Source organism: Polypterus senegalus, chromosome 10 (assembly GCF_016835505.1).
Source record: "Polypterus senegalus isolate Bchr_013 chromosome 10, ASM1683550v1, whole genome shotgun sequence".
Classification (NCBI taxonomy): Eukaryota; Metazoa; Chordata; class Cladistia; order Polypteriformes; family Polypteridae; genus Polypterus; species Polypterus senegalus.
Genome location: NC_053163.1, coordinates 41,501,738 through 41,528,856, shown reverse-complemented (window position 1 = coordinate 41,528,856; position 27,119 = coordinate 41,501,738). Strand labels below are relative to the sequence as shown.

Here is a 27,119-nt window from a genome sequence, read left to right as displayed (position 1 = left end):
ATAGCTAATATTTGTCATTTCCATTTATTGTCACTGAAAAGTGCCTTTGATTGATCTGTGATAGAAAATTGATCAATTTAGGTCACTAGGGCAACTAGAATGCATATGTTTTTCTGGTGCTTAGAAGATAAAGCACTCAATAATGCAAAGAGGCAGAATAAACTTCTAGCCACCTATCTATATCTACTTGAAATACCAAACTGAGGAGTTCTAAAAAACACCTGAGTACTTGATAACAAACTTAAGTGTCATATGGTCATCACAACATTACTTTTAAAAAGTAATGGATAAAAAACCTTAAGATTAGTAATAAAAAATTGGTAGGGGAGAGTGGGGTGATTTGTGCCAGCAGGTAAGTTGTGCCACCCCCTGTTTCTAGGGAACCATACAAGAAATTGGTCATGTGACCACACATTTTTGAAGAGTCAGCCATTTTACTCATCTGCACTTGCAAAGAAGAGAGCCTTGTTGTATGAGAGGTAAGCACATTTAAGTTAAAAAAAACTCTTTTTTACCTTTCAAAGTAAAATTTATATGATCAAGGTTTTTTGATTGTTGTGTCTGAACAGTTATAGACAAGTTTGAAAACATTTCACACATATTTTAGTGCTTTGGTAAGCTAAAAATAGAAATAGACCATCATGCCACGGAGTTATAAGAGGAAGACAGGCAGGGCTTCCACTCCTTTAGAGGACATGGACAGAACAGTGAACGAGGTGGTGAAGGGGAAGTCCATTCGTCAGGTGGCAAGGCAGATGAACATATGCAGGATAACATTAAAATGATACATGGAGAAGAAAAACATTGATGGAAAAGAAATAAGGCCAGGATATAAAAGAACTGCACTTGCCAATCAAGTCTTTGATGAACATATGGAGAAAGAGCTGGCAGAACATATAAAGGCAGCTATGTTTCACGGTCTAAGTCCCATGAAATGCCGTGAACTAGCTTTTGAGTTCGCACAAAGAAATGACATCGATATCCCTGCCAACTGGATCAAAGAGGAAAAAGCAGGTTGGGTTAAGTGTGCATTTATTAAGAAAAAGTAACAGTGAACATTAATAATTATTTCCCCAGGAAATGGTCATTATAAGTTATCACCATGCAGATAGTTCACAGAGAAGCTTTTATATAGCATTATAGTTTCTGAGATCAAAATATACTGTTTTACTGTTTAATAATCAATGGCACAATTTACCCCAAGGTATTCTCTCCAAAGGTACAACTTACCCCACACTGGGGGCAAGTTGTGCCACGAGATCACATTTTTTCAGACAGCTATATTTCTTAAGTAGTATATTTCAGATCAAAAGTGATTGTTCCCAAGGATGCACCACACCCTGAAATATATGTACATATTTTAGTTGGAAGCATTAGTGTCATGATCTCGCTTTAAAGTCACTTTAAGTAAAAACCGGCACAACTCACCCCTCTCTCCCCTATGTGCCGTATAGTGTGTAGTTGTTACTTTTGAAAAGATACAAATATACAGTGCTTTGTGCGACATCTCCAAGACAACCCAATTTACTGGAACACTTGCATTGCTTTACTAAACAGTTGTGAATTTTGACAAAAGGAATATGTTGTGATACCCTGTCTTAATTCAGTGTCAGCTAGCAGTTCATAGCTAGACGACCCTCAAGATGCCCCAAGACACAGATAAAGCACAAAGTATTTTGAAACCAAAGTTACTGATTATTGCAGTAAAAATCATAATCCAGTATCTGCAAAAAGCAAAAAAGGTGTCATAAAGAGGTAAAGAATCCATAAAAATAATATGCAACAATCAAGAAAAAACAAAATAGTCAGCATGGCACTGCCATATCTAAACACTGGCATGGAGATTTGTTCATGTAGTGAAGTGACTTTACAGTAGCTGCAGGTGGAAGTTCCCATCCCACTTTGTCTATGGTGCCAAGCAGAGTTGTGTTGCAGTGCAGCTGTTTGTTAGTCAGTAAAAGAGACGTGAAGAAGTTGTCTGATGTTACGGTTTAGCCTTTGTCTAGAAATGGCTTCATGACAACAGTCTTGGAAAGTCTTTCTCCCGTTGCACCACTGGGATCTTTGCCTAAATAAGGAGTGGCATAGCAGATGCACTTTTGTCTCCAAATCTGCCGCAATCTAAAACTTTATGCCAAATTTGTCCAGCTTGGTTGAGATGTATTGCAAGAAAGGACAGCAGACCTTGGTTGGAAACAGTTGCTCATCAACAGTAACATGTTGCCCTGGGTTGTAACTCAAAGCACAGCTCTCAACAAAATGTTACCGGATGTCTGAGATCACAGCAAATCAATCATTTTTCACACATTCTGCACAGGTGTCTTTGTTGTCAAAGCACAAATGCTGCATGATAGTCTGATAGCGGTCAAAGGGCATTGTATCTTTGATTGCCGGTACAATAAATAGTACTGACCAGGCATAAACCACAGCACCAACTGTGGTCATCATTGCTCTTGTGAAAGGAATGGAGATAAACGCCATCAACTCAGAGAGGGAGAGGCAAGGTCGTTGTACCATGTGAACGTGACTGAGATAAAAAACTGAATTAAAAAAAAAAAAAACTAACTTCAAGAAGTAGCAAAAATTTATACCGAGTGTTACAGACACAAATCAAATGAATGATCTTATTATATAATAGTAAGCATAATAGCAGCTCACTACTGAAAGTGATAAATGCAGGGAGGATCCAGGCTTGCACCTGCAACCTCTTCATTATGAGACAGCAGTTCTTATCACTACACCAGAAGCATAAAGGTAATGTATAGCCATGAACGCGCAGAAGTAAAACTGTACATCAACTGATCACTAAAGCAGCTATTCCGGTAAAGAAGAGGACTTAGCCAAGCTGGTGAGTAAAGACATTGTATAAAATCTAGAAAATCTGATTGTTACTGGAATGATGCACTAACATTAAGTGTCTTGTGGGGCAAAGGACCAGGTGACGGTTCTACTACTGTCACAGAATATAATAGCCTACTAAGATATCAGGATTTTTTCTCTTAAAAATCTGATTGATAAATTACTTTAAAACTGATAATGAATGCTAACATAAAAGATGTGTTAATGCTTAATATTTTTTTTATTTTTGTTTCATACATTTACTGTAGATCACATGAAGAATGTTATAAATACTTCAAAAAGCAAATGAGATCTTAGGATTGTAAATATATGAGAGGTACGTTTCTATCATCATTTGCACCATTATAACTAAAGATTGTCCAAGATATATTCATTCAAAATTAATTATTAAATAATAATCACATTACACTAATAATCAAATTTAAATTAAAAGCTTTGTTGAAAGACCTGGCATGCCAGCATTTCAAAATCAATCCATAACTACATGGACACCTTCTGAAATTAAAACTTACTAAATTGAAACAAAAGGTTGACAGGATCTTCATGCTGATGTATTTTGGACATTTTCTCATCTGTTTTGTCTCCTTAAAATTAATTTTTAAGAGCAGTACATATCAAAATTAATGACTCAGAAATTAAGGAGCTTGACAGACAGATTACTGATTTGTAAGCACATTTTAGCAGATTTCAAGCACAATTAAATAAGTTAACATCAGCTATGCAGCAGAGATAAAAAGCTATCACTGTAACAACAGCTCTAATACCAGTACTTAAAGGACTGCAGTTGCTACATCCAAAGTATTTCAGATGAGATGCTAAAGAATGTAGTGTTTTTTATTCACTATATGTCATTTAATTTTCAACTCCTAACTTAATGCTAAACACCTGGTCAAAATATTGCATTTTATTCAAATACTGTAACATTATACCTGCAAAGTATTTGAAATTACAAGATATTTTGTCCTTCATAAATGCATTTCTTTGGTTTGCAAAAGAAACAAACAAAAAAGCCACGAAAAGAAATCAGTTCTTGCTTATTCTACAAACACATTCCAAAATGGACAGGAAAAAAATATTGGGATCCTTTTGAAGTTTTAAGAAATAATTGTCTTTTAGTGATAATTCAAGCAGGCTAATGTTTTTTGATGAGTATCATGGGTGTTTTTATTTTTGTAAACAATCAGCCAGAAGAATAAAGAAGTCATTCAACTGTTTTGTGTCAGATTAAACATGGGAAAGAGACCGTACAAGTGGTCTGAGTAGGCAAGACAGACAGTAACAAACATGATCAACATAAAGGGGACATTGCCAATATTTTCAAGAGGTTTAAGGCACATGCGACTGTAGCTAACATCTCTAGATGTGACCCCATGATGAAAACCAACCCACGACTGAATAGAAGAACTGCTTAAATTGTGAAGAAAGAAGCAAAGAGATCTTCAAAAGTGGTCCAAGCAGCTTCAAGATAAAGGTGCAACATTTTCAAGCTGCACCGTCCATCACTGTATGGATAATAATGGCCTCAATGGTAGAAAGCCTTGAAAGAACTTACTTCTATCAGTAAGAGAGGAACACAAACAAGCTCTGCAGTATGCCACAATTCATGATGATAAGCCACAGTCCTTCTGAGAGAAAATCCTTTGTACTTTGGACAAGTGAAACAAAAAGCTTTTTGGTAAATCACATTAGTTCTATATTCAGAACAAAAAAAAAAAAAATCTTTCAAAGAAAAAAATACCATCTGTACTGTGGCTTTTTACAGAATCTCTTTAAATTAATAAATATACAATGTGTATATACAGTATATATATATATATATATATATATATATATATATATATATATATATATATATATATATATATATATAGACAGCTGAATAAGTAAGTAAATAAATATACACATAAACTTTGGTCTGAACACCAGAATGACTATAAAGCAAGAAAATTGTAAAGAGAGAAAACTCCTGACTTGGCTGTCACAGTCACAGTGAGACATTATCCAGATGTATTGCTGTTGGTAAAAAGGAACCCCAGTAGCGTTTCTTAACACATTTCTGATGAATAATTAATTTGCTGGAAGTACTCTGTGTTAGTGTGTCAGAGAGAGGATATGCACTTTGTTCATAATGTCACTCAGTTTTGTTTTAATTCTTGACTTTTGCTAATACCTTGAGGGGGTCCAGAATGTGTCCTAAAACTGTGCTCGCCATTTTAATTAGCTAGTTGATTCTGTGCGCCCCTCTTGAAGTGATGTTATCAGATTTGCACAGAAACACAGGAGGTTGTAGAGACAGGGACTTTAAAACACTGCATACAAACATTTGCCTCTTTTTCAAATGTTTAAACTGTGCTCCATGACAAGACAGAGATGACAGTTCCATCAGGAGCAGCGAATGTCAGAGAGAGAGAGAGCGTGAGAGAGAAAAGCAAATAATCAAAAAATCAAGGTGCTTTTGGGCTTTTAAGTATGCCGAAGCACCGCGATAAAGTGGCATTTTTTACAGGAACGTCCATAACCTCTAGGCAAACAGCCTTTGTGCAAACAGCCCCTCTGCTCACACCCCCTTCGTCAGACGCAGAGAATGTCAGAGAGAGTGAGAGAGACAGAAAAAAGCAAACAATCAAGCATAGTTTTAGTTAATACGTAATACATTGTAATGCAAGAACAATCCATGGACAGGGGGAGAGCCCATCACATGGTGAGCACACACACACACACACCAGGGGGCAATTTAACATCATCAATCCACCTAACTTGGTATCTTTGAACTTTGGAAGGAAACAGGAGCACAATGCAATTTTAACTACAGTAATCCCTCCTCGATTGCGGGGGTTGCGTTCCAGACCCCCCGCGATAGGTGAAAATCCGTGAAGTAGAAACCATATGTTTCTGTGGTTATTTTTATATATTTTAAGCTCTTATAAACTCTCCCACACTGTTTATAAATATTCCCTGCAGAGTTATACAGCATAATCCCTTTGTATTCTCTTAGATATTAGGTAAGATTCATTGAAATTATGTATATAAACACACTGTTTATATACAGTAAAACCTAAATATTATTTTAAAGATATTGAGTGTCTCCGATATCACATATGTTACAGCCATTACGATAGACAAGCCACCAGCAATAAATACGTACAATGCAAGAAAAATAGTATACAGTAAATGTGTGTACAGTGACACTAAACGTACGTACATGTACTAAGTACTGTAAGTAGAAAATGAATTATGGTTACTCACCAACAATGACACGATGACTTGTCTGATAACAATGAGTTTAATTTTACTGCACAACAAAGGAGAGCGTTACAGCTCTTCCAAAGGAGCCACTTCAGGCAATTGTGTAGCACTGCCGTTGTTCTTCTTCTGACAGTCTTCAATCCAAATCCCTAATGCAGATTCCATCCAGACTACTGCCTTATTACATCCACTTACAACTCATTTTGCATCCTGGTTAAAAGGACACTGCGGCCGTAGATCTAAGATAGATATTTCTTTCCTACTTTTTAAATAAAAAGAATCGTAGCCTTCAACAAATCCAAAACGTTTACCTTTTCGGCAATCATTAGCATCTTCCGTTTGCGCTTGGGAACGGCCCCTGAAGCAGTAGCAGATTGTTTTGGAGCCATAATGAAGGGCTTGAATATGCACAAAGATAAACACAAAAGAGCACAACTCTTTACACAGTGAAACACGTTGATGCTGAATGAGCGAGACGAGACTTCCTGGTTAACACTGCATTCAGCACGCAGGAACTTAACTGCGTGCTCTGATTGGTTAGCTTCTCAGTCAGGAGAACTTATCTGCGTGCTCTGATTGGTTAGCTTCTCAGTCAGGAGAACTTATCTGCGTGCTCTGATTGGTTAACTTCTCAGTCATCCGCCAATAGCGTCCCTTGTATGAAATCAACTGGGCAAACCAACTGAGGAAGCATGTACAGGAAGTAAAAAGACACATTTGTCCGCAGAACCCGCGAAGCAGCGAAAAATCCGCGTTATATATTTAATTATGCTTTCATATAAAATCCGCGATAGAGTGAAGCCGTGAAAGTCGAAGTGCGATATAGCGAGGGATTACTGTATACAAAATTAAGAAGCAAAATTATATACAGTATTTTATTACACTAGATGTGTTACTAATGCAATTAAAGTACAGTACTTTTAAATCCACTAAACTTGCAACATAAATATTTTTATTAACATTTACTCGGGCACTTATTTTTCGGAAAGAAAAACAACTTTCAGAAGTTTTCATCTTCAAATAAGTTTTATCTGTTAAGTATTTTGGATAGTGTTAAGACTATTTCACATTCTCATTTATGTTTATGCGGCAGAGTAACCTGAATAACGTCTCATGCATCTCCTTTATCTGGCACTGATTGCTGCTAAATTGTCAGGCTTCAGATTTGCTTCGCTTTGATGTTTTACAAAAGTCTTTCTGTTGAGCAGCATGTGTGCTTTATAACTGTTTAAATGGGTTAATTGTTTTGCCACTATACTACTGATTCTTCTCACAAATATTGCATCGGGCGGCTGTATTGTTTTCCATCTGTAAAAAGTAGCAGCATACAACTAAGCTCTCGGTCGGCCATTGGCATACAGTCTGCGCTTGAGCAAGGGGCAGGGGTTTACGGTACTATTGCTTCACAGCGCGTCCGCTCATATTAGTACGTGAGCGCGGAAAGTACTTTCTACGCCTTTTGCGTGAACCTTGCTACTGTGTCTTACAGAAAAAAGTAGTAATTGGTATTTCTGAATGGTACTCGATACCAAATGAGTACAGTTTGAATATTGAAGTATCGATTACTGTGTTTTTGATCTTCCCATCCCAATCGTTTACCTTAAGTCCGAGTACGTCTTGAAGCGAACATGTGAAAAACGCGATAGCTAGTCCAATTTGATATCAGTGCCGAAAAGTACAGCAGTTGATTGGCGCGGAAGAGAGTGTGCATGTATCACATTCTTCAAGGATGATACTTAGTTAATGCCCTTATTTTACAAAGAATTAAAAGGTGAACCGGCATGTCGTAATGTTTGAAACTCCTTGCAAACATTAGGATGCGAGCATAAGTTCATTTAAGTAGTAAATGGAAGACAAAATTTTTATCAAGTAATAAATATGTATGGCACAAAGACAACACTAGAATTACCAGAGCCTACGAAAAAACTCATAATTCCGTCCCACCTTAAATCACTTCTTAAATCCCTTCACACCTCTCCGCCAGCATCCTTTGTCCTCTAAATGTGCTGATAGAGAGAAGCTAGGAGCAGCCGGCTATTCCATCCCCCCACCAATTTAGAACGTGCACGAACTTCTCTCAGCTCATGCCTTGATTGAGTATCTGGGAGTGAAGTGGAGTTTTAGAGTTGAAATAATAGATCGTTGTTTGGAACACACGCATTTCATGTCTGTTCCGTTTCTACAGTAATCTGTGTAAACACATTGTTAAAACAGAAACGTTTTTTATATTCTACTAGTAGATGACAAAATGTAGGCATAAACTATATAATGTATGAAGCCTGAAGTCCAAATAGCAAAGAAACATTTTCACAAAAGATACAAATATAATTGCGCTTTTATTCAAAAATATAACTGCAGAAACAATGCTATGGTATGTAATGGTATCTCCTCATCTGCTCGCAAGCTCTGTGAGGAAAGAGGGCATTACTAACAGCTGACCAGTGAACCTCACTGCACTCTTTAAGTGCAATTGCATTAAATTATGATTGTTATAAATTGTTACAGATGTCTTCTTGTACCTGAGCTTTTGCTGTCCTCTTAATTAAAAGACAGAGAAACAGAAGCTTTGGGCTGAGAATGTTGCTACTTTGTAGAGCATGTGGATAAGAGTTGATGCTGAACAGTTTGTTGACAAGTTCTTTCAGTAATATCTGATTCTAACTCAGTCATTGTTTATTTGAATAGTTTCAAAAAAGAGACCACAGTTGTATCTTTTTGTTGATGCAGCCAATTGTTAAATTGTTGGAGCACTGAATTCAGAGCTACTGTATATCTTGTCTCCACAGGCCTGTTTTAGTGATGATGTAAGCTTGCCATCTTGTCCAGTATGTTTAACATACCTGATTATCTTTTTTACACTAGCCAGAAGCTGTGCTTCTTCAGGTTCTTTCTCCATCACTGCTAGTGTAAAAGGACTTGAGAGAGAGAGTCTGCAAACTTGAGATACAGTAGCTGCACAAGAGGAAGTATATGCTAGCATCCTAACTTCTTAGGCAAATGAGTTATATGAATTCTCTATATATGGAATGAATGTACAATATGTTCTGTTTTAGTTTTAATTTCTGAGAAACAAGCACCCGCTCGCCTATGGTTGTGGACCAGCTGCTCTCGCCTGCAATACTAAAAATCAGTCTCGCATCACATGCAATTGCATTGGGTCATTCGAGTCCCATAGTGCAAACCTCTACAATTGAGTGAATATATCAGTATTGTTTATATCTTCCTTCGTTTACATTTGAAAGCTGCTTTAATTTGTACGGAGGACATACATGTATACAGAATATGGTTTGTATATTTATTTGTGGATTTGTTTCCCAACCATTTAAAACAGTTTGAATCATTACAAAGGTAAGGATACAGTATAGAGGTAGGGTTTTTTTTTTGCATTTTATTTTGTAGGTATTTCTAATGCCTACTTTATTTATTTGGAACTGAACAAAGAATTTACTTTGTATTTTCCTGTAAAACTTGGAACCATTAAGATTTTAGTTTTAGATTTAAGATTTTAGAATTTTAGAATTAAGATTTTATTTTGTTTATTTGGAGTTGACCAAACAAAATTTAGTGTGTTCTCTCGTAAAACCTGAAAGCTTTTGACTGATCAGAATTGAGACTATTTTGTATTACCTATTTTATTTATTTGGAATTGACCAAAGAATTTAGTTGTGCATTTTGTTTGTGTTCTCCTGTAACACCTGAAGCTTTTGACTGGTCAGAATTGAGATTTTAGATTATTATATATACCTGTTTTATTAATTTGAAATACAGTTGTATAATATTCTACAGTGTATTTGTCATGTTCAACTTCTGACAGAAAATAAGTAATATTTAAACCAAAAGTAACCTTATTATATCTTCACTCTCACTTAAGAAAAGGAACCTTTAAGCGTGATAGAAATAGTGATTTGATTTATATCGTGATATATACTGATATTGACTAACATGAAACAAATTATCGTGATAAGATATAATCTACATCATTCTTAATTAAAATGGCACAACTAGGACTGTTTTTGTTTTTAACACAATAGACATTCACTTGATACACTTAATGCCTTATTACACTACTGAATCAAGGAATATATTCAACAAGTACTTTTAAATTACTACTTTAAGTACATTTTCAAGTTTTAACAGAGTACTGTTTCATTTCCTCCACCACTGGTTGCACCAATAAAGGTCAGATCGTTTGTTAAAGCAGGAAGCAAATGAAGCACAGATTTGCATTTTTATTGTGGAAGTGTGGTTCACGTAAAATATGCATGTTCTATATTGTGAGCTAGCAAGTCTTAGAAGTAAAACTTGCTCAGTTTCAAGCCCTCAAGACAATTATTTTTTATTTGGCAGTAACATTGCAAATGTCCTTCTCTTTTGATGCATTGATTAATTGTGGTGCTGGAGAGAACTTTATTAGTTATTTGTTCATATGGCTTATGGGATGTGTTATTTAAAAATGAAGATAGAATTACATACTGCTGTTGGACCTATTGGTTCAACAATAAATAGAAAAATAATATAAAGTTGACATGGTTGTAGGTTTACTTCATATTTTGCATACTGGCTTTCATGATAGTAAAGAGGTTACACTAAAATCTTTAATAATGAACATACAGTATTACGTCAGGCTGCAATACCTAAGAGGAGGTTATATTCATTAATTGAATCAGAAAAAGGAAACTGAAAATTAGAAAATATGGTTCACAGTTTTATACAGCTGGTAGTCCAGTTGGAGAAAGATTTTTCAGGTTGAAAGAGAAAAGATTCAGTCTGACCAAATTTTTAATTAGAATTAATTTTTTTTTTTTAAATTACAGTCATCTTCTTCCAATTTCCATCATTTTAATAGCAGGATTTACTAAGCAGCCTTTATTACTGCCTTGGAACACTAAGAATGTTTAGTCATTTAATATGGTTTGCCACATGCACCTGTAGTATTTGTCTTTCATTAAAAACATTTTTCAAGAAATTTCTGTTTCTTAGATAGATTCTTAAATTTCTTAAATTAATGATATTTAAATTTTTTCCTTGAGATTTGATGCTTAGCATGTCAAAAAGTAGTTCTAAAAAGTTAAGAAACAGCTTAGGAAGGGTTACATCATAATTGGTTATTTGCTAAATTTGAAAGGTGTAATTTTTACAAATTGTCATATCAGTCTTCTGGTTTTGTAATTGTAAGTCAGAGATTAGGTACTAATCTTGTAAAGTTAAAGTAGTCTTATAAAGGCCCATTCCACAATCAGTGAAACAAATGCAAACATTTATTGGGTTTGTGAGTTACTACAGGGTGGTCCAGATCTAATTATGCAGATCCAGATCGTCTGGATGACTTTGATTTATGTGGGGACGATTCCAGTTCAGCGTGAAGACGATTCTTCATGTCATCAGTTTGCACACTTCTCGATTGTCCGGGATTTTTCGGGAGATTTTCTATGTAATAAACTTAATAAGTTATAACCTAGTGCAAATTGCATAATTAGATCTGGACCACCCTATAAATAAAATTCATTAAACATTTCAGTAGTGTTGTTTCTCCTGTAAACTTTTTTCCAGAAATCTGGAGTTTTTTGTTTGTTCACAAATTAGAACACTCTAGACGAGCACAGGCTATTCAGCCCAACAAAGCTTGCCAGTCCTATCCACTTATTTCTTCCAAAAAAAACATCAAGTCGTGTTTTGAAAGTCCCTAACATCTTACTGTCTACCACACTACTTGGTAGCTTATTCCAAGTGTCTATCATTCTTTATGTAAAGAAAACTTCCTAATGTTTGTGCGAAATTTACCCTTAACAAGTTTCCAACTGTGTCCACATGTTCTTGATGAACTCATTTTAAAATACAAGTCTCGATCCACTGTACTGATTCCCTTCATAATTTTAAACGCTTCAATCATGACATCTATTAATCTTCTTTTGCTTAAACTGTATAGGCTCAGCTCTTTTAATCTTTCCTCATAATTCAACCCCTGTAGCCCTAGAATCAGCCTAGTCGCTCTTCTCTGGACCTTTTCTAGCATTGCTATGTCCTTTTTGTAGCCTGGAGACCAAAACTGCACACAGTACTCCAGATGAAGCCTCACTAGTGGATTATAAAGGTTGAGTATAACCTCCTTGGACTTGTGCTCTACACATCATGTTATATAACCTAACATTTTGGTAGCCTTCTAATGGCTTCTGGACACTGTCGGGAAGTCGATAGCTTAGAGTCCACTATGACTCCTAAATCCTTCTCATAAGGCGTACTCTCAATTTTCTGACTGCCCATTGTGTATTCATACCTAACATTTTTACTTCCTATTTGTAATACTTTACATTTACTGACATTAAATTAGATAGATAGATAGATAGATAGATAGATAGATAGATAGATAGATAGATAGATAGATAGATAGATAGATAGATAGATAGATAGATAGATAGATAGATAGATAGATACTTTATTAATTCCAAGGGGAAATTCACATACTCCAGCAGCAGCATACATAAAGAACAATATTAAATTAAAGAGTGATAAAATGCAGGTATAACAGGCAATAACTTTGTATAATGTTAACGTTTACCCCCCCGGGTGGAATTGAAAAGTCTGTCAGTAGAGCAGGATAGTGACAGCAGTCTGTTGCTGAAGCTGCTCTTCTGTCTGGAGATGATCCTGTTCAGTGGATGCAGTGGATTCTCCATGATTGACAGGAGCCTGCTCAGCGCCTGTCGCTCTGCCACGGATGTCAAACTGTCCAGCTCCATGCCTACAATAGAGTCTGCCTTCCTCACCAGTTTGTCCAGGCGTGAGGCATCCCTCTTCTTTATGCTGCCTCCCCAGCACACCACCACGTAGAAGAGTTACTACTAATTTCATCTGCCACAAATCTGCCCAAGCCTGTATGCTATCCAAGTCCTTCTGTAATGATATAACGGATTCCAAATTATCTGCTAATCCACCTGTCTTGGTATCATCTGCAAACTTAACCAGCTTATTACTTATATTCCTATGTAAATCATTTATATATATTAAAAATAGCAGCGGCCCTAGCACTGACCCCTATGGAACACCACTCTTAACATCGGCCAGTTCTGATGAGGTTCCTTGCACCATCACCCTCTGCTTCCTGAACTCCCACTTCTTTTAATTTGATGCCCAACCTCTCATGTGGCACCTCATCAAATGTTTTCTGAAAATCCAGATAAATAATATCATAAGCTCCACTTTGATCATATCCTTTTGTTGCCTCCTCATAGAATTCCAGCATGTTAGTAAAACACGACCTCCCTCTTCTGAACCCATGCTGACTGTTCAGAATAACTCCTGTCCTTGCCATGTGTTGCTCAATCTTATCCTTAATAATTCCTTCCATTAATTTTCCTGTAATGCATGTTAAGCTTACTGGCCTATAGTTGCTTGGATCTGCCCTGTCACCCTTTTATATAATGGGATGATATTTGCCATTTTCCAGTCCTTCGGAATCTCTCCAGTGCGCAGTGACTTCCTAAAAATATGTGTCAAGGGTTTATATATGTACTCACTAGCCTCCTTAAGAACACGAGAATAAATATAATCAGGTCCTGGTGATTTGTTTGATTTCAGTTTATTTAATCTGAGCAGCACTTCTCCCTCTACAATTTCCAAATCCCTCAGTACCCCCTTAGTAGTCCCTTTTACCTCTGGGAGGTTATGCACTTGCTCACTTGTGAACACCTCAGAAAAATGTAAGTTTAGGGCATCGGCTGTTCCATTGTTTGTATCTTTTAATTCCCCTTTACTATTTCTGATGCACTTGGCCTCCTCCTTGACTGTTCTTTTACTACTAAAATACTGAAAGAATTTCTTAGGGTCTTCTTTTGCCTTATCTGCTATATTTCTCTCCAGCTGTCTTTTAGCCTCCCTGATATCCTTCTTAATGGTTGCCATCATGTTCTCATATTCTCTACGATTCACTTTGCAGTCATTAGCCTTATATGCCTTATAAAGCAGTTTTTTTCTTTGCAACTTCTTTTTTAAATTTTTATCAATCCACCGTGGAGTTTTTTTAAAATTTCCTATTAATTCCAAATTTAGGTATGTATCTCTTCTGCATTACATGTAAAACATTTTTAAACCTGTTCCACTGCTCCTCGACTGTCTTAAAAGCTTATCCCAGTGTATCCTGCTTAGGCATTGTCACATCTGGTCAATATTAGCCCTACCAAAGTTCAAATTAACAATTTTAGTCTTTGCATCTGCACTCTTACAAATACTGAGAAATGACCCATCTGTGGTTAAATAGTTTTACCAAAGTTCCCATTTACATCAATGCAAAATGTTCTGTGTAATTTTATTAAATGTTAACACATAATAATAATAATAATAATAATAATAATAATAATAATAATAATGGTTTATTTAGATAGCACTTTCAGTGTTGCCCATGGAAATCTCATCCAGCAGTTGGGGTATTCCATTTGGAAAGAGAAGGGAGAGGAGAGGAGGTGCTCTTTTGTAAATTTTTACTGTTTTTATCACATGGCCATTTCCATTATACTTTGGTGATTACGATTACATTTTTTGTGGTTACTTTATATGATTCATCCATCCATCCATTGTCTAACCCGCTGAATCCAAATACAGGGTCACAGGGGTCTGCTTGAGCCAATCCCAGTGCACAAGGCAGGAACCAATCCCAGGCAGGGTGCCAACCCACTGCAGGACACACACAAGGGCCAATTTAGAATCACCTAACCTGCATGTCTTTGGACTGTGGGAGGAAACATGCAAACTCCACGCAGGGAGGACCTGGGAAGCGAACCCGGGTCTCCTAACTGCGAGGCAGCAGCGCTACCACTGCGCCACCAGATTAAATGATGATTGTTGTTATTTTGCATAGGGATAATCTGACATATAAAAAAAGAAAACCGAACTTTTCCAGTTTTTAATACCATTACAAATCAATCACAGAAATCTTTGTCATATATACAGAGTACAGTGTACAATTCTAATGAAATTCTTATTTTAGTGTCCACCTTGCAGAATACTAACATTGGCTAACAAGCTCAAATGTCAATCGACAGGGAATTTACATGTATTCTTGAATGGTGCAGAGGTAAGAACTGCTGCCTTATAACCCGAAGGTCCCGGGTTTGAGACCGGGCACTCCATGTTTTGAGTAGTGAGCTGCTATTATTATTATTATTTCTACAATATTATAAAAACATACATTTGATTTGAGTCTGTAACACCTGTTGTAAATTTTGGCTACATGTAAAAGTTAGCACTTGTTTTTTTATTATTCACTTTTATTCTCACAGTGACGTTCACATGATACAACAAACTTGCCTCTCCCTCTTTGAGTTGATGGCATTTATCTCCATTCTTTTCACAAGAATAGTACTTTGGCTGATGCCTGCTCACAACTGGCTTTTGTACCGGCAATCACAGATAAAATGTCCAGTGACCGCTATCAGACTGGACAAAGGCAGAACCATAACAACAGGTAGGTTCTTCACAGCGCTTTCACTGGCTAATAGACTGCTGTAATGCAACGCAACTCTGCTTGGCACCATAAGTAAAATGGGACTGCAGCTATAGTCACTTAAATATGTGAGCAATTCACCACTCTAGTGTTTAGATCTGATAGTGCCGTGCTGACGGTGTATGCTCCCAATTACATTGAAAATTGCATTCTAAACTGGTGGATATTTTATTAATTTTAAAAAATTACTCACCTGGTGTTGCATTTTATAATGAACCTAATATGTACTGGGGTTCCAATTCTAAAAAAAAGCCTTAAAACTAATTGAATGTATCCATTTTTCATGCACAAATGTCAGAGCAGTGATCTTCATCTTCATATAACTCACACACACACTGCAAAGCAATGTATCCATGTTGTTTTAATAAGGAAAAAAAACAAAAAAGGAAAACATTGTGCAATTTAGCCATTGTGAAAGAAGACTGGATATGCATTTCACTTTGGTACTCCCCTTTCTCTGCAGCAACCTTTAGGGTTTGGGGGTGTGGATAAAACACTTTTTCAAAAAAATTTTGCTTTCTGCTAACCATCTTGCTTTAACAGGGAGAATTAACACTGTCAAGATGAATATCATTCCTAAGCTTCTTTTTCGATTTCTACCGCAGGGCACACTCTGGAACTCTCTACCACAATATATTTGTAATATCGACTCTCTTCCCACTTTTAAATCTCACCTTAAAACACATCTTTATTGTATTTATTCTGGTTTTATTGTACTGTAATATTCTATTAATTTTATATTGTGACTATCATTATTGTGTTGTGTAAGATGTTTTTATGTGCCTTGAAAGGCCCCTATAAATAAAATAAATTATTAATTATTATAATAAACACCTGGATATTGACACAAATAGATCAACGCACACAAGCTTGATCTGCAATAGAAATAAAATCCTGCAGTACTACTTTATATTCCTTGCTTTGTTCTCCAGTAAATACAAGTTATCATCAATATACTAACAACATACTGTAATTGTCCTTCATTCACTCAGAATATGGAACCAATGTAGGAAGCACTTCAAGATAGAGAAGCTTTTTATCTTTGGCACCTCTACACAATAACCACCTTTTTCCACAATCTCAAATGTCTTTGCATCCCATGAACAATTACACTGTAAATTTAGTTTCCCATCAACACAATTTTTCCAGTTTATCTCCAAATTAGAAACTTTGTTAAACAAAATCTGCCAAATTTTCCTCACTTCCTACCTGGGCCAGTTCTAGACAGGCATATATGAGGGGGCAGACAGAAATGTGAAGGGGGCACACGGTTGCAACGGAGGCGAGAAAGGGGTGGGGGTGCTCTGGATAACTGTTTTTGTCATGTAATTGGATTGCACTTTGTCAGACCTCTACCCTAAGACCGGTCCAACTTGTTTGTCCCACCTGAAGGCTAAGCTTCTGCTGGTGTAGCTCTTAGGGTCACTGAGGCACGCAAACCCCCTGACCACAATAAGGTGGCAATCCCTCAGGAAGAAAACTGAAAAATAAACCAACAAAAAGTAAAATAAAATATTCCTCATCAAATTATAACAACTAAAAACATGACATTTACCTTACTTTTATGACCTATATCAAATATATTTGAAGCCAACAATAACACTTCTCAATACTAACAAAACTAAAAAGGGTAGGCCAAGTTATAAAAAAAAAAAAAATCAATTCACCAAGTCTTGAAAAATAAAAGTGAAAAATAGAATAAAAAAAAAAATAAAGAATAAAATAAAATATCCATCCAGATCTTTACAACCAACAACATAAAATCTATCTTAATTGGATGGCCTAATTCTCAAATAAATTTGCAAAATAAAGTAAGAATAAAATAAGACCTCTCAATATAGCCCATATTTACAAAACTAAAAAGGGTTGGCATAGTAATTAAAAAAAAAAAAGATTTGCCATGTCTTTTCCTACAATTCTCAAACTAATTTGTAGAACACAACAGATTTAGAACAGAACATTTTAACTTTTTTCTTCTTTTTTTGTCTCGTTTTAAGATTGTTTGTTTTGTAAGCAACTGAACTCTCTGTTTGCAGCTGAACAGCTCCACTCTCCTTTATCCTCAATCCACTCCACAACAACAGTCTCCTGTTTCCCTTTGCAAAAAACTCTTACAAATTCCTCCATATCCATTTTATTTGTTATGGACTTTTCACGGGCCAAGATCACCAAATTCCTCTTTCTTTTATGTAATATGGTGCGACGACAGGGGGTTAAGACCCGTGACAAAGTGGAGAAGGAACTCTCACACGATGCTGAAGACACACCAATTACCAGGGCTGTTACTTACAATTTATGCAACTCAGGAAAGGCTTCCTTGTACTCCTGCAGAAGTTTACACACAGTAGACAGGTCTGTTTCCTCTGAACATTCTTTGAGCAGCATCTGTTTTTCCACAAGAACTTCATTTTTCAGACTTACAACATCTGCTACAGTGCCAGCCATCACAGCCAGAGGGTGCAACAGGGTGAGATCTAGAAATGTGCTAGATTTGGGTGCAAGACTAGATATGGCTCTCATCAGGTCAATATTCTTGTGTGAAAATCTAGTTTCCATTTCTGAAATGGCCCTGTCAAGGATGTTGAGCAGGGATCTTTTCACAGACTGATGGGGGGAAATGGTAGGGCCACCAGAGCCTGTATGGCCCAAAGTTGAGAGCACAACACTTTGACCCAGGTGTTTGCTCATTGTTCTCCTTCTCTTTGTTGGATGTGACTCATCTTCAGCAGGAGATGACACACCCCAACAGTCATCCTCACGGATGTTTTTTAAGGAGTCCAGTGCTGCACTAACAACCTCAGATGCACTGCACAGATCAACTGACTGAGACAGTAGAATAGCATTTGCTGGTTTCAAGACACCAAGCACCCGCACTGGGAACTTTCCAATCTCAAAGAAGTGATGCCTCTTAATTTGGCATAGCAGGCCTGATGCCTTGGTGCACAGGTCAACTGCAGCATCATCATCCTCTGTCATCTCAGATAGGATACTAAGGATTTGTTCTTGATTGTCCACAGTGCACCTTGTCACCTCATAGTGGCTTGTCCATCTGATCTCAAGCAGCCTTTTTAGACAAGGTGCATCATTTTTATTGAGCAATTAGTGGTGGTGAAAAAAGTTGTAGAGTGAACTAGATAGGCTAAAAAATCATTTTGCACACAGTGCCTGTGCATGCCATGCAGAGTGATCCAAGTGCAGTTGGTGGTTGTAGCAGTAGATGTATGGGACATATCTGTCAAGCCTCTTTTGGAGCAGAGCTTGTATACCACCTCTAACCCCATCATAACACTGGTTAAGGATACTGTCAGCACTGTAGCCAGCAACACAAAGGTGTAACAGGATCTCAGAGATGATGTACTCTGCATCAAATTGTTGCAAGTCAAGCAACCCAATAAGATGCTCCTCTGGCATGGAATTTGTGATAAACCGTTGTCGCGGATGCCAGGGGTGACGACCCAGCTGGGACGCCTTGGAGGACTGGAAGTGGGCATGTGCCCATCTGGGATCACGTGGGGGCTGCCTTCCTGGTTGCTTTGGGGACCACGGGTTCAGGGCATGGAAGCCCCACCCTGTAGGGGCCCGTGGTCACCGCCAGGAGGCGCCCCAGTGCCTTGGGGACTTGTGACCTCAGCACTTCCGCCACACCAGGAAGTGCTGGGGGGAAGACTAAGAAGGATACCCGGAGAGCTGCCAGGAGGACAGCCGGCACTTCCGCCACGCTGGGGCGTGGCCAAGAGAGGAATGCCGAGAACCACCTGGAGCTCATCCGGGAGAGTATAAAAGGTGGCCGTCTCCCTTCATTCAAGGCTGGAGTCGGGTGGAAAAAGGACAAGGCACGTGAGGAGTGTGGAGGTGGCCCGAAGAGAGGCATTTGTGTGGCCAGGACTGTGTGTTGGGGTTTGGACTGGGTCTGAGTGACCGTTATTATTATAAATAATTGTATATAACAAACGTGTGGTGGTGAGTAAGAACATGTCCGCCTGTCTGTGTCCGGGTCGGCTCCACACCGTATTATCACAGACAAATTTTCCACATTTCACCTATCCCTGGTCCCATCACTTTCGAGGCAAACACTGTAGAATCAGCACTTTCATATTTTTTCCTGACCTCTCCAAGCACCATGTCAGCCAGTGTTTGGATAATTTCATTTTGGAAATCCTTAGATGTGTATTTTGTATTTTTTGGGATACCCTTAGCAATGCTTGCTAGCTTCTCATCCTTCTCTAAGGTATATTCCAACAGTTTTAGAAAAATACCTGAAGCAATGTCATCATCATTACCCGCTTCATCATGTCTCAAGGTTTCTGCAGTCCCACGGAGCCCCAACTCATTTACACAGAGAAAGCTTAGAGCACTGCCAATACTCTTGACATAGTAATGGTTTATTTCAAGTTGTGTTTTACCTCTCTGCTTTTATGCTCAGTCCAGATGGTTGAAGCATGCACATGGTTGTGGCTGGACACATGCCTCTGTAGCCCCTTGTCTCGATCAAGTGCTGCTTTCTAGTTGTTAAAACCAGCTAAGGTAAAAACAACATCCCTCTCATTAACAATGCTGCCATATTTCCGACAGGAGAAACAGAAGCATGCGTCCCACACAACCGAGTACTCCAGCCATGGTCATGTGCGGTACCAGGCAGGATTGAATGATCTTAATGTTGTACCATCAAATATAACGTTTGGGGTAACTACCCAGTATTGGCTGGGATGGTGTATTGCCATTTAAGTCACTGGGTAGCTGAGCGGGTTGCTTTGGGGCAGCAATTGTTGGCAGAGGTACAGGAGAAGCAGTGCCTGTTGATGCCACAGGAGAAGACATGCTGGCTGCTGTCTCTAATGTACCAGCAGCAGCATCATTGCTACTGCAATTGGTACAGGCAGGAGCAGTACCACACTTTTTAAAAGCTTGGAAAAAAGGATGCATCTCACAGCATTAAATTTCCCTTTCTGAGCTACTGGAAGCTGGTGTAGAAAGTGAATAAGCTTTACTTAAATCACTGTGAATACATCAGTATATGAAATGAGAAAACTGTTGAGTGCAGAGTTGAAAGCTGGGGCAGGGCTTTGTGTCAGGGTCTGACAGACAGACACAGGTCCTTCAGTCGGTTCTATGTAGCAGACAGGCTCACAGTGGTGCTTGTGGGATCAAGAAAGAAACAATTCTCCACCAGACTGAAACTGTGAGAAGAACAATGGAATAGTCCCCCATTGACTGTACAAATATAGATACTGTATATTTTTTAGTCGTTAATTATCTCACAAGTTGCTGTGATTTTGACGATAGAGATTTGCTGCTTTACTCAAAGCCTCCCGCTGTTGCGCAGCCCTGCCTACTGAGAAACCTGACACCGGGTCATTTGCATACTAACAGTGATTGGATGTTTAGCTGGGGGAGAGGTTAGTGGGGGATCTCTGCTGAATGCTGTGAGGCTCTGCACAAAGAGAGCATGGAGGGCAAGAGCGAACAAGGGGTGAAAACTGTCATCTCATTTGTGCCTTTTCCAGTGGATTTTTCAGCTATTATCGTAAATCTTGTCCATATTCAGTTTGTGGGTAATCTGTTATTTTCTTTCTCAACTTCTAAAAGTTTGATTTAAGGGGACGTTGCCCCCTCTTGCCCCAGTGTAGAGCCGGCCTCGCTTCCTACCTATTTTTATTCCAAAAGAGATACTGATCGGTCTTAAAGACTCAGACAACATTTATATAATACTGTATATAAAACCATTTTAAAGTCCCTTCCTTTTTAAGATCCCAGAGTACAGTGGGAAAAGGATCTCTTACTCAATATTTCAGAAAAGGAATGGAAGGCAGCCATGCACAGAATTCACCCTAGCTCCATATACGCAAAACATTCAATTATTCAACTTAAAATCTTTTATCAAGCACATCTATCTTGTTTTAATATTGTTCAAAATGTTATCAGGGCAAGATCCAACGTGCGGCTCTGGCCTTACTGGGCCACATGTTTTGGGCATGCCCCAAATTAATATCATTCTGGACAAAAATCATTAAATACCTATCAGAGAGCCTTAATATCACAATTCCTTCTAATCCATTAATAGCTGTTTTTGTGTACTCCCAGATGGTCTTAAAGTGGAGAAGGACAAACAAAATGTAATTGCCTTTACTTCACTACTAGCACATAGACATATCTTCCTAAACTGGAAAAATCCTAGCCCACCTCTTTTAAGTGTGCAGCTGATGTGATATACTATTTGAAACTGGAAAAAATCAAATTCTCATTTAGAGGATCTGTTCAAAACTTTTTTTTAAAATCCTGTCAGGATCTAATCAGTAACATTTTAGAATAAGCATTTATATTGGGAGAGAAGGCTTCACTTCTCTCTTTTGTACTCTTTACGTTTTACTCTTTATGTTGGCCTTCCTCTGTTTCTCTTGGGTGGGTGTTGAACTGAATTTAGTCATGTTACATTTGACTTGATTGTGTGGAATGTTACTTGTTTTTAATAAAATTGATAAAAAAGAACTGCATCATGCATCATAAGTAAGGGCAGACATAGACATTAATGAGCAGTTGTTGCAGAGTTGACGCTTTTTCACATAGTGGTGATCAAACGAACCCAACAAGTCTACAATCAAATTTTTGCTGTTGATGTAAGTTACAAATATATATTCTTGGTACTATTTCCAGTTTGTGGAAAGATCACAGTCAATTACCAGGGAATCTCAGTGTGACTGTGAGAAAGCAATTGAGATGTCACTGCTGACAATATGTTCACATCACTTTCCATAATACTTCAAGTGGGCACTTCTATTTCTGTGAATTCAAATGTACATGTAATGATGCTTACTGGTACTTGTTATAAGGGATGTTTCACTTTCGAGCTTTTGTACTTCCAAAGTGGCCCCTGCCACTCTTTATGTTTATGTATTTATCAAAGCACACTTGGATTTCTGCCCTGTTACATTTGCAGGAGCAGGATGAAGCAGCCGACACAACACGGAGTACCAATAGTTATTTTATTCAGCTTCAGGCTTAGACTTTGTATGGCAAATAGTCTGATTCCCCAAAAGATAGTGCCTGCTATGTATGGAATTATAAAATGAGACAGGAGCTTCCAGGCTACTGTAAAAGGATATAAAAGATGGTCAAGGAGGCAGACTGATAATGTGCTGAAGTAGTGCAGAACACACAACAATTAAAAAAAATGTGAATACAGTGCACCCCTCTTTGGCGCCTAACACACTCATGGCAGACTTGTTTTATGTAGAATGTTCAACTCAGCCCATCATGAAGCCTACCATTTACCAACATAAACCATGGCGTTTGTAACTGTAATTTTATAAATTATTTACTATATATGGAAACATATTTTTGACTTAATATAATATTTTATTAACTACTGAAGTGGTGTCATGCTGAATCGGAGAAAGGGGCTCATGTCACAGCTCCTATGGATTGTTCTCTCTGCCAGAAGCAGTCAAGTACTGAAGAAGATTTTGTACAATTGTATGTGCAGGCAAATTGCTTGTTTTTGCAGCCACCCAAGCTGCACTAGGCAGTCTGTGGCTTTTGGGGGTGGGGCAATAAGGATGCGTTATCAGGATGCAAGGCTAATGGGCCATTAGTAAGAACAAACTGATTGAGATGCCACTTTGTGCATCCTTAGTGGTTTAGTACTGAGACCAAGTTTAATGGTTCTAGAGTTATTCAGCTTGTTGATTCGGTGGGCCTGTCCTGAAGTAATGTTTCCAGCCTTGCACACCACACAGTGTAGGGAATCACACAACATAGATATCACAACCCACATTTAAGGAACATAGTTTCCTAAAAAAAAATTGTCTGCTGTACCCTTTCTTATAGGTAATACTCAAAAAATAGGGGGAACACTTAAATCACACATTAGACCTCGTTGAATAAAAATATTCATGTGGAATATTTTTACTCAGTAATGCTGTGTAATTAGTTGAGAACAAAATGATATAACAACAGTTAGTGGAAATCAAAATTACCAACCAATTGAGGGATTCAACATCACGACGAAAAATCAAAGTCAAAAATTGAAATCACAGGCTGATTTAACTTGCATGAATTTCATCATGGCACCTCATAATGTAGCTCAGTAGTGTGTATGGCCCCCTTGTGCCTGCATGCACTCCCAACAATGTCTGAGCATTCTCCTTATGAAACAGCAGATGGTGTCCTGGGAGATCTCCTACCAGATATGCATCAATCAATCAATCAATCAACATTTATTTATATAGCACATATTCATACAAAAAAATGTAGCTCAAAGTGCTTTACAAAATGAATAGAAAAATAGAAGACACAATAAAAAATAAACATAAGTCAACATTAATTAACATAGAATAAGAGTAAGGTCCGATGGCCAGGGTGGACAGAAAAAACAAAAAAAAAACTCCAAAAGCTGGAGAAAAAAATAAAAATCTGTAGGGGTTCCAGACCAAGAGACCGCCCAGTCCCCTCTGGGCATTCTACCTAACATAGCCTCAGTCAGCTTCTGGACAGTTTGTGGTGCTACTTAGTGGTGTGGGATGCACCGATACATAACATCCCAGAAGTTCTGAATTGGATTCAGGTCTGTGGAATGTGTGGGCCAGACAGTGTTATCAGTGCCTTCATCACCCAGGAACTGCCTACACACTGTGGCCACATGAGGCCAAGCTTTGTCCTGCACCAGGAGTAACACAGGGCCCTCTGCACCATCCTAAGGTCTGACAATGGCACCAAGGATTTCATCCTGAGACATAACAGCAGTTAGACTATTGTTATTTTGGATGCCTTCCCAAACCATCACTGACTCAGCACCAAACTGTTCATTCATCATGGCATTTCCAGACTCTTTCATATCGGTCACATGTGCTCAGTGTCAACCTGCTCTCATCTGTGAAGATAGCGGGGCACCAATGGAAAAGTTGCCAAGTGTGGCATTCCCTGGAGAATGGCAATCATGCTGCATGTTGATGGGACTGTAAGTACAGGTCCCACTAGAGGACTTCAGGCCCTCGTGCACCCTCTTGAAGTATTTTTCTGACAGCTTGATCAGAAACATGCACACCACTAGCCAGCTGGAGGGCATTTTATTTGGTTTTTGCAGTGCTCCTTCTTATTCCTCCTTGAACAAAGGAGCAGATACCTGTCCTGCTGCTGGGTTGATGCCCTTTTACTTCCCTGTCCAGCTCTCCTCATGCCTGTCTCCTGGTATCTCCTCCATACTCTTGAGACTGTACTGGGAGATACAGCAAACCTTGCGAGAGCACGTATGAATGTGCCATCCTGGAGGAGCTGGGGTGCAGGTACTGCCTAATGCTACTAGAAGTGACAAGGTCAGTAGCAAAACTCAAAACTAGAGAAGAATCAATCAGGATAGATAAGAAGGGAGCAATTGTCTGTGGCTACCACCTGAAAAACCATTCCCTTTCTGGGGGTTATCTTGCTGTTGCCTCTCCATGGCACGAGTTGACACTTTTATTTGCACCAAGGCAGATAGACATGGTTCACAATCACTTATGCCTCCTACCTGGACAGAGTGATATCACAGAAGCTTAATTAGCTTGGTGTTAGGCTCTGATGATTAAGTGTTCCCTTAATTTTTTTGAGCGTTGTAGTTCCTCTGTGTTATGAGTCCAGTCCAGCCTGTCATTGAGTTGGACCCCAAGTACTTGTAAGGACCTTTCCACACGGATGTCTGAACTGAGCATTTTCTGCCATTTGTAGTGTCAGGTGAGCGCAGATTGAACGCCGAGTGTTTTCCTGTTCATTGCAGCAAACCAGACTGGCCACACAGACTTTTACCACTTGCGCTTGGTTGGATGTGCGTTTGGATAGTATCAAAAAAATGTTGCATGCAGCTTTTTCTTGGTGTCAATTTCTGCCAAAATCCAGGTGAGCGCAAAGAAAACATCTGTATTGCGTTTACATATTGTTCATTTAACGTTCTGGAGGACCGGAAATGTCCCAACATGCATTATCAACAAAATAATAATAATGGAGAATTTGAAGCACTTTGTAGGTTTGTGCTAATGATGTAACTTTAGCTACTAATGGATTATTAATGTAGTGAGTGAGTGTATATACGAGTACTGTTTGTATATTGCTTATCTCAAGGTGACAAGTAGCCTCTCTTCAGGGCTAACACTGACTCGCATATTGGCTGACCAGTATGTAATATCGTGTTGTGCCAGCTGGAGCAAACAATCAAAACTCAAAACTAACATCCGACAGGATTTAAAGAATTTATGCGGAAATCGTCACATTTCTTCATAAATTGCACACATGTTATGCAGTCAGAGGATGAATCTGGTAGTGGTTAACACAAGGTCAGTGTTCAGGTCTAATAAAGTGAACTGATCCATATTTTGTGAATCCAATGAAAGATGAACTTCAAACCCCACAGGTTAAAACACTCTGGACTGCCTGATAACTGCCCCTCACAGGTAAACACACAAAAATACAATCTGGGATGCAGTTTGTCATTTACCAGAGGCAAACGAACATGAATGTAACATCATATTGAAGTCAGTTAAGCTCCACTACAAAATGCAACTTAAACGGCTAGGTCATTCAAAGAGCTTTTATTTAACCAAGATTTGAATGCCCTAATAGTGCACCACCTCCACATCCATTCCATGAATCCTAACCTGACAAAGATGCCCTTTGGTGAGGGGAAAGTCAATAACCAGTTCTTTCATTGCAGACAATTATTTCTTTTCCAGGAAACAAGGGTGATCACATGACACCTATGCTCCTATACTCTGTCCCATCCTCTTTATCAATACATCCTACTAGCCAAAGCCCACCGTAGCATACGGTGGTGTAAGAATAGGAACGGAAAACGGTGAGAAAGGACTTCAGAAATCAAGAAGAAATAAATACTTCTTGAAAGACGCAGTTGTGAATAGGTGTTTTGGTGGTGACGACAGATGAGTCGAAAGATCTAACCCTAGAAAAAGCCACGTACAACTGACAGTGGCTGAAGACTGGTTGTTAGAATTATTGTGAAGAGTAAACAGCATGTGGGTATGAGGAAGGCCACACTTCTGAAATTCGATTATGTAAATAAAATCAATAACAACCTCAAAAAGATGTTGTAGAATGTCTCTAAGTAATTCCTGCTTAATCCAAATGACTCGTACTACAATATCAGGTCTGTGCTCCGGTCTTTGGGTATCCGACAGTGCATGTAGAATTTCCGGCCAAGCAGGATTACATGTGAAAGTGATAAATAAATGAGGCTGTCCGAATTTACGTACTATGGCCATGGCATCCTGATAGTTTTGTTGCATGTATCTTGGACTTCCTGGAAATGTGGATGGTAATATGATCATTTTGTCTACACGTACGTTATTTTCAGCGTTTGCTTGCAGTGCGTCTGACATTCCTTTGTATTGTTCCACGCACAAATCTTGTTGATCTAATCTGAGATAGTTGAGACGCGCGCCCTCTGTTTTAACATACGCATCTACGACGTACTGTTGGAATAGTTCGCCACTGGAGTGCAAAATACTAAATGTATTCCTCATTGCTAATCTGTATG

General features: G+C 38.3%; 2 protein-coding genes across 2 annotated transcripts in view; both read left to right on the top strand.

Annotated features, from left to right (window-relative positions):
- The window catches only part of dacha (dachshund a), an 853,183-nt gene that overhangs the window by 151,479 nt on the left and 674,585 nt on the right, over positions 1 to 27,119 (top strand). The window lies entirely within an intron of this gene.
- Positions 642 to 1,049, top strand: zgc:113274 (uncharacterized protein LOC552925 homolog). The gene is given in 1 exon segment (XM_039767918.1): positions 642 to 1,049. A coding segment is annotated over 1 exon segment (408 nt).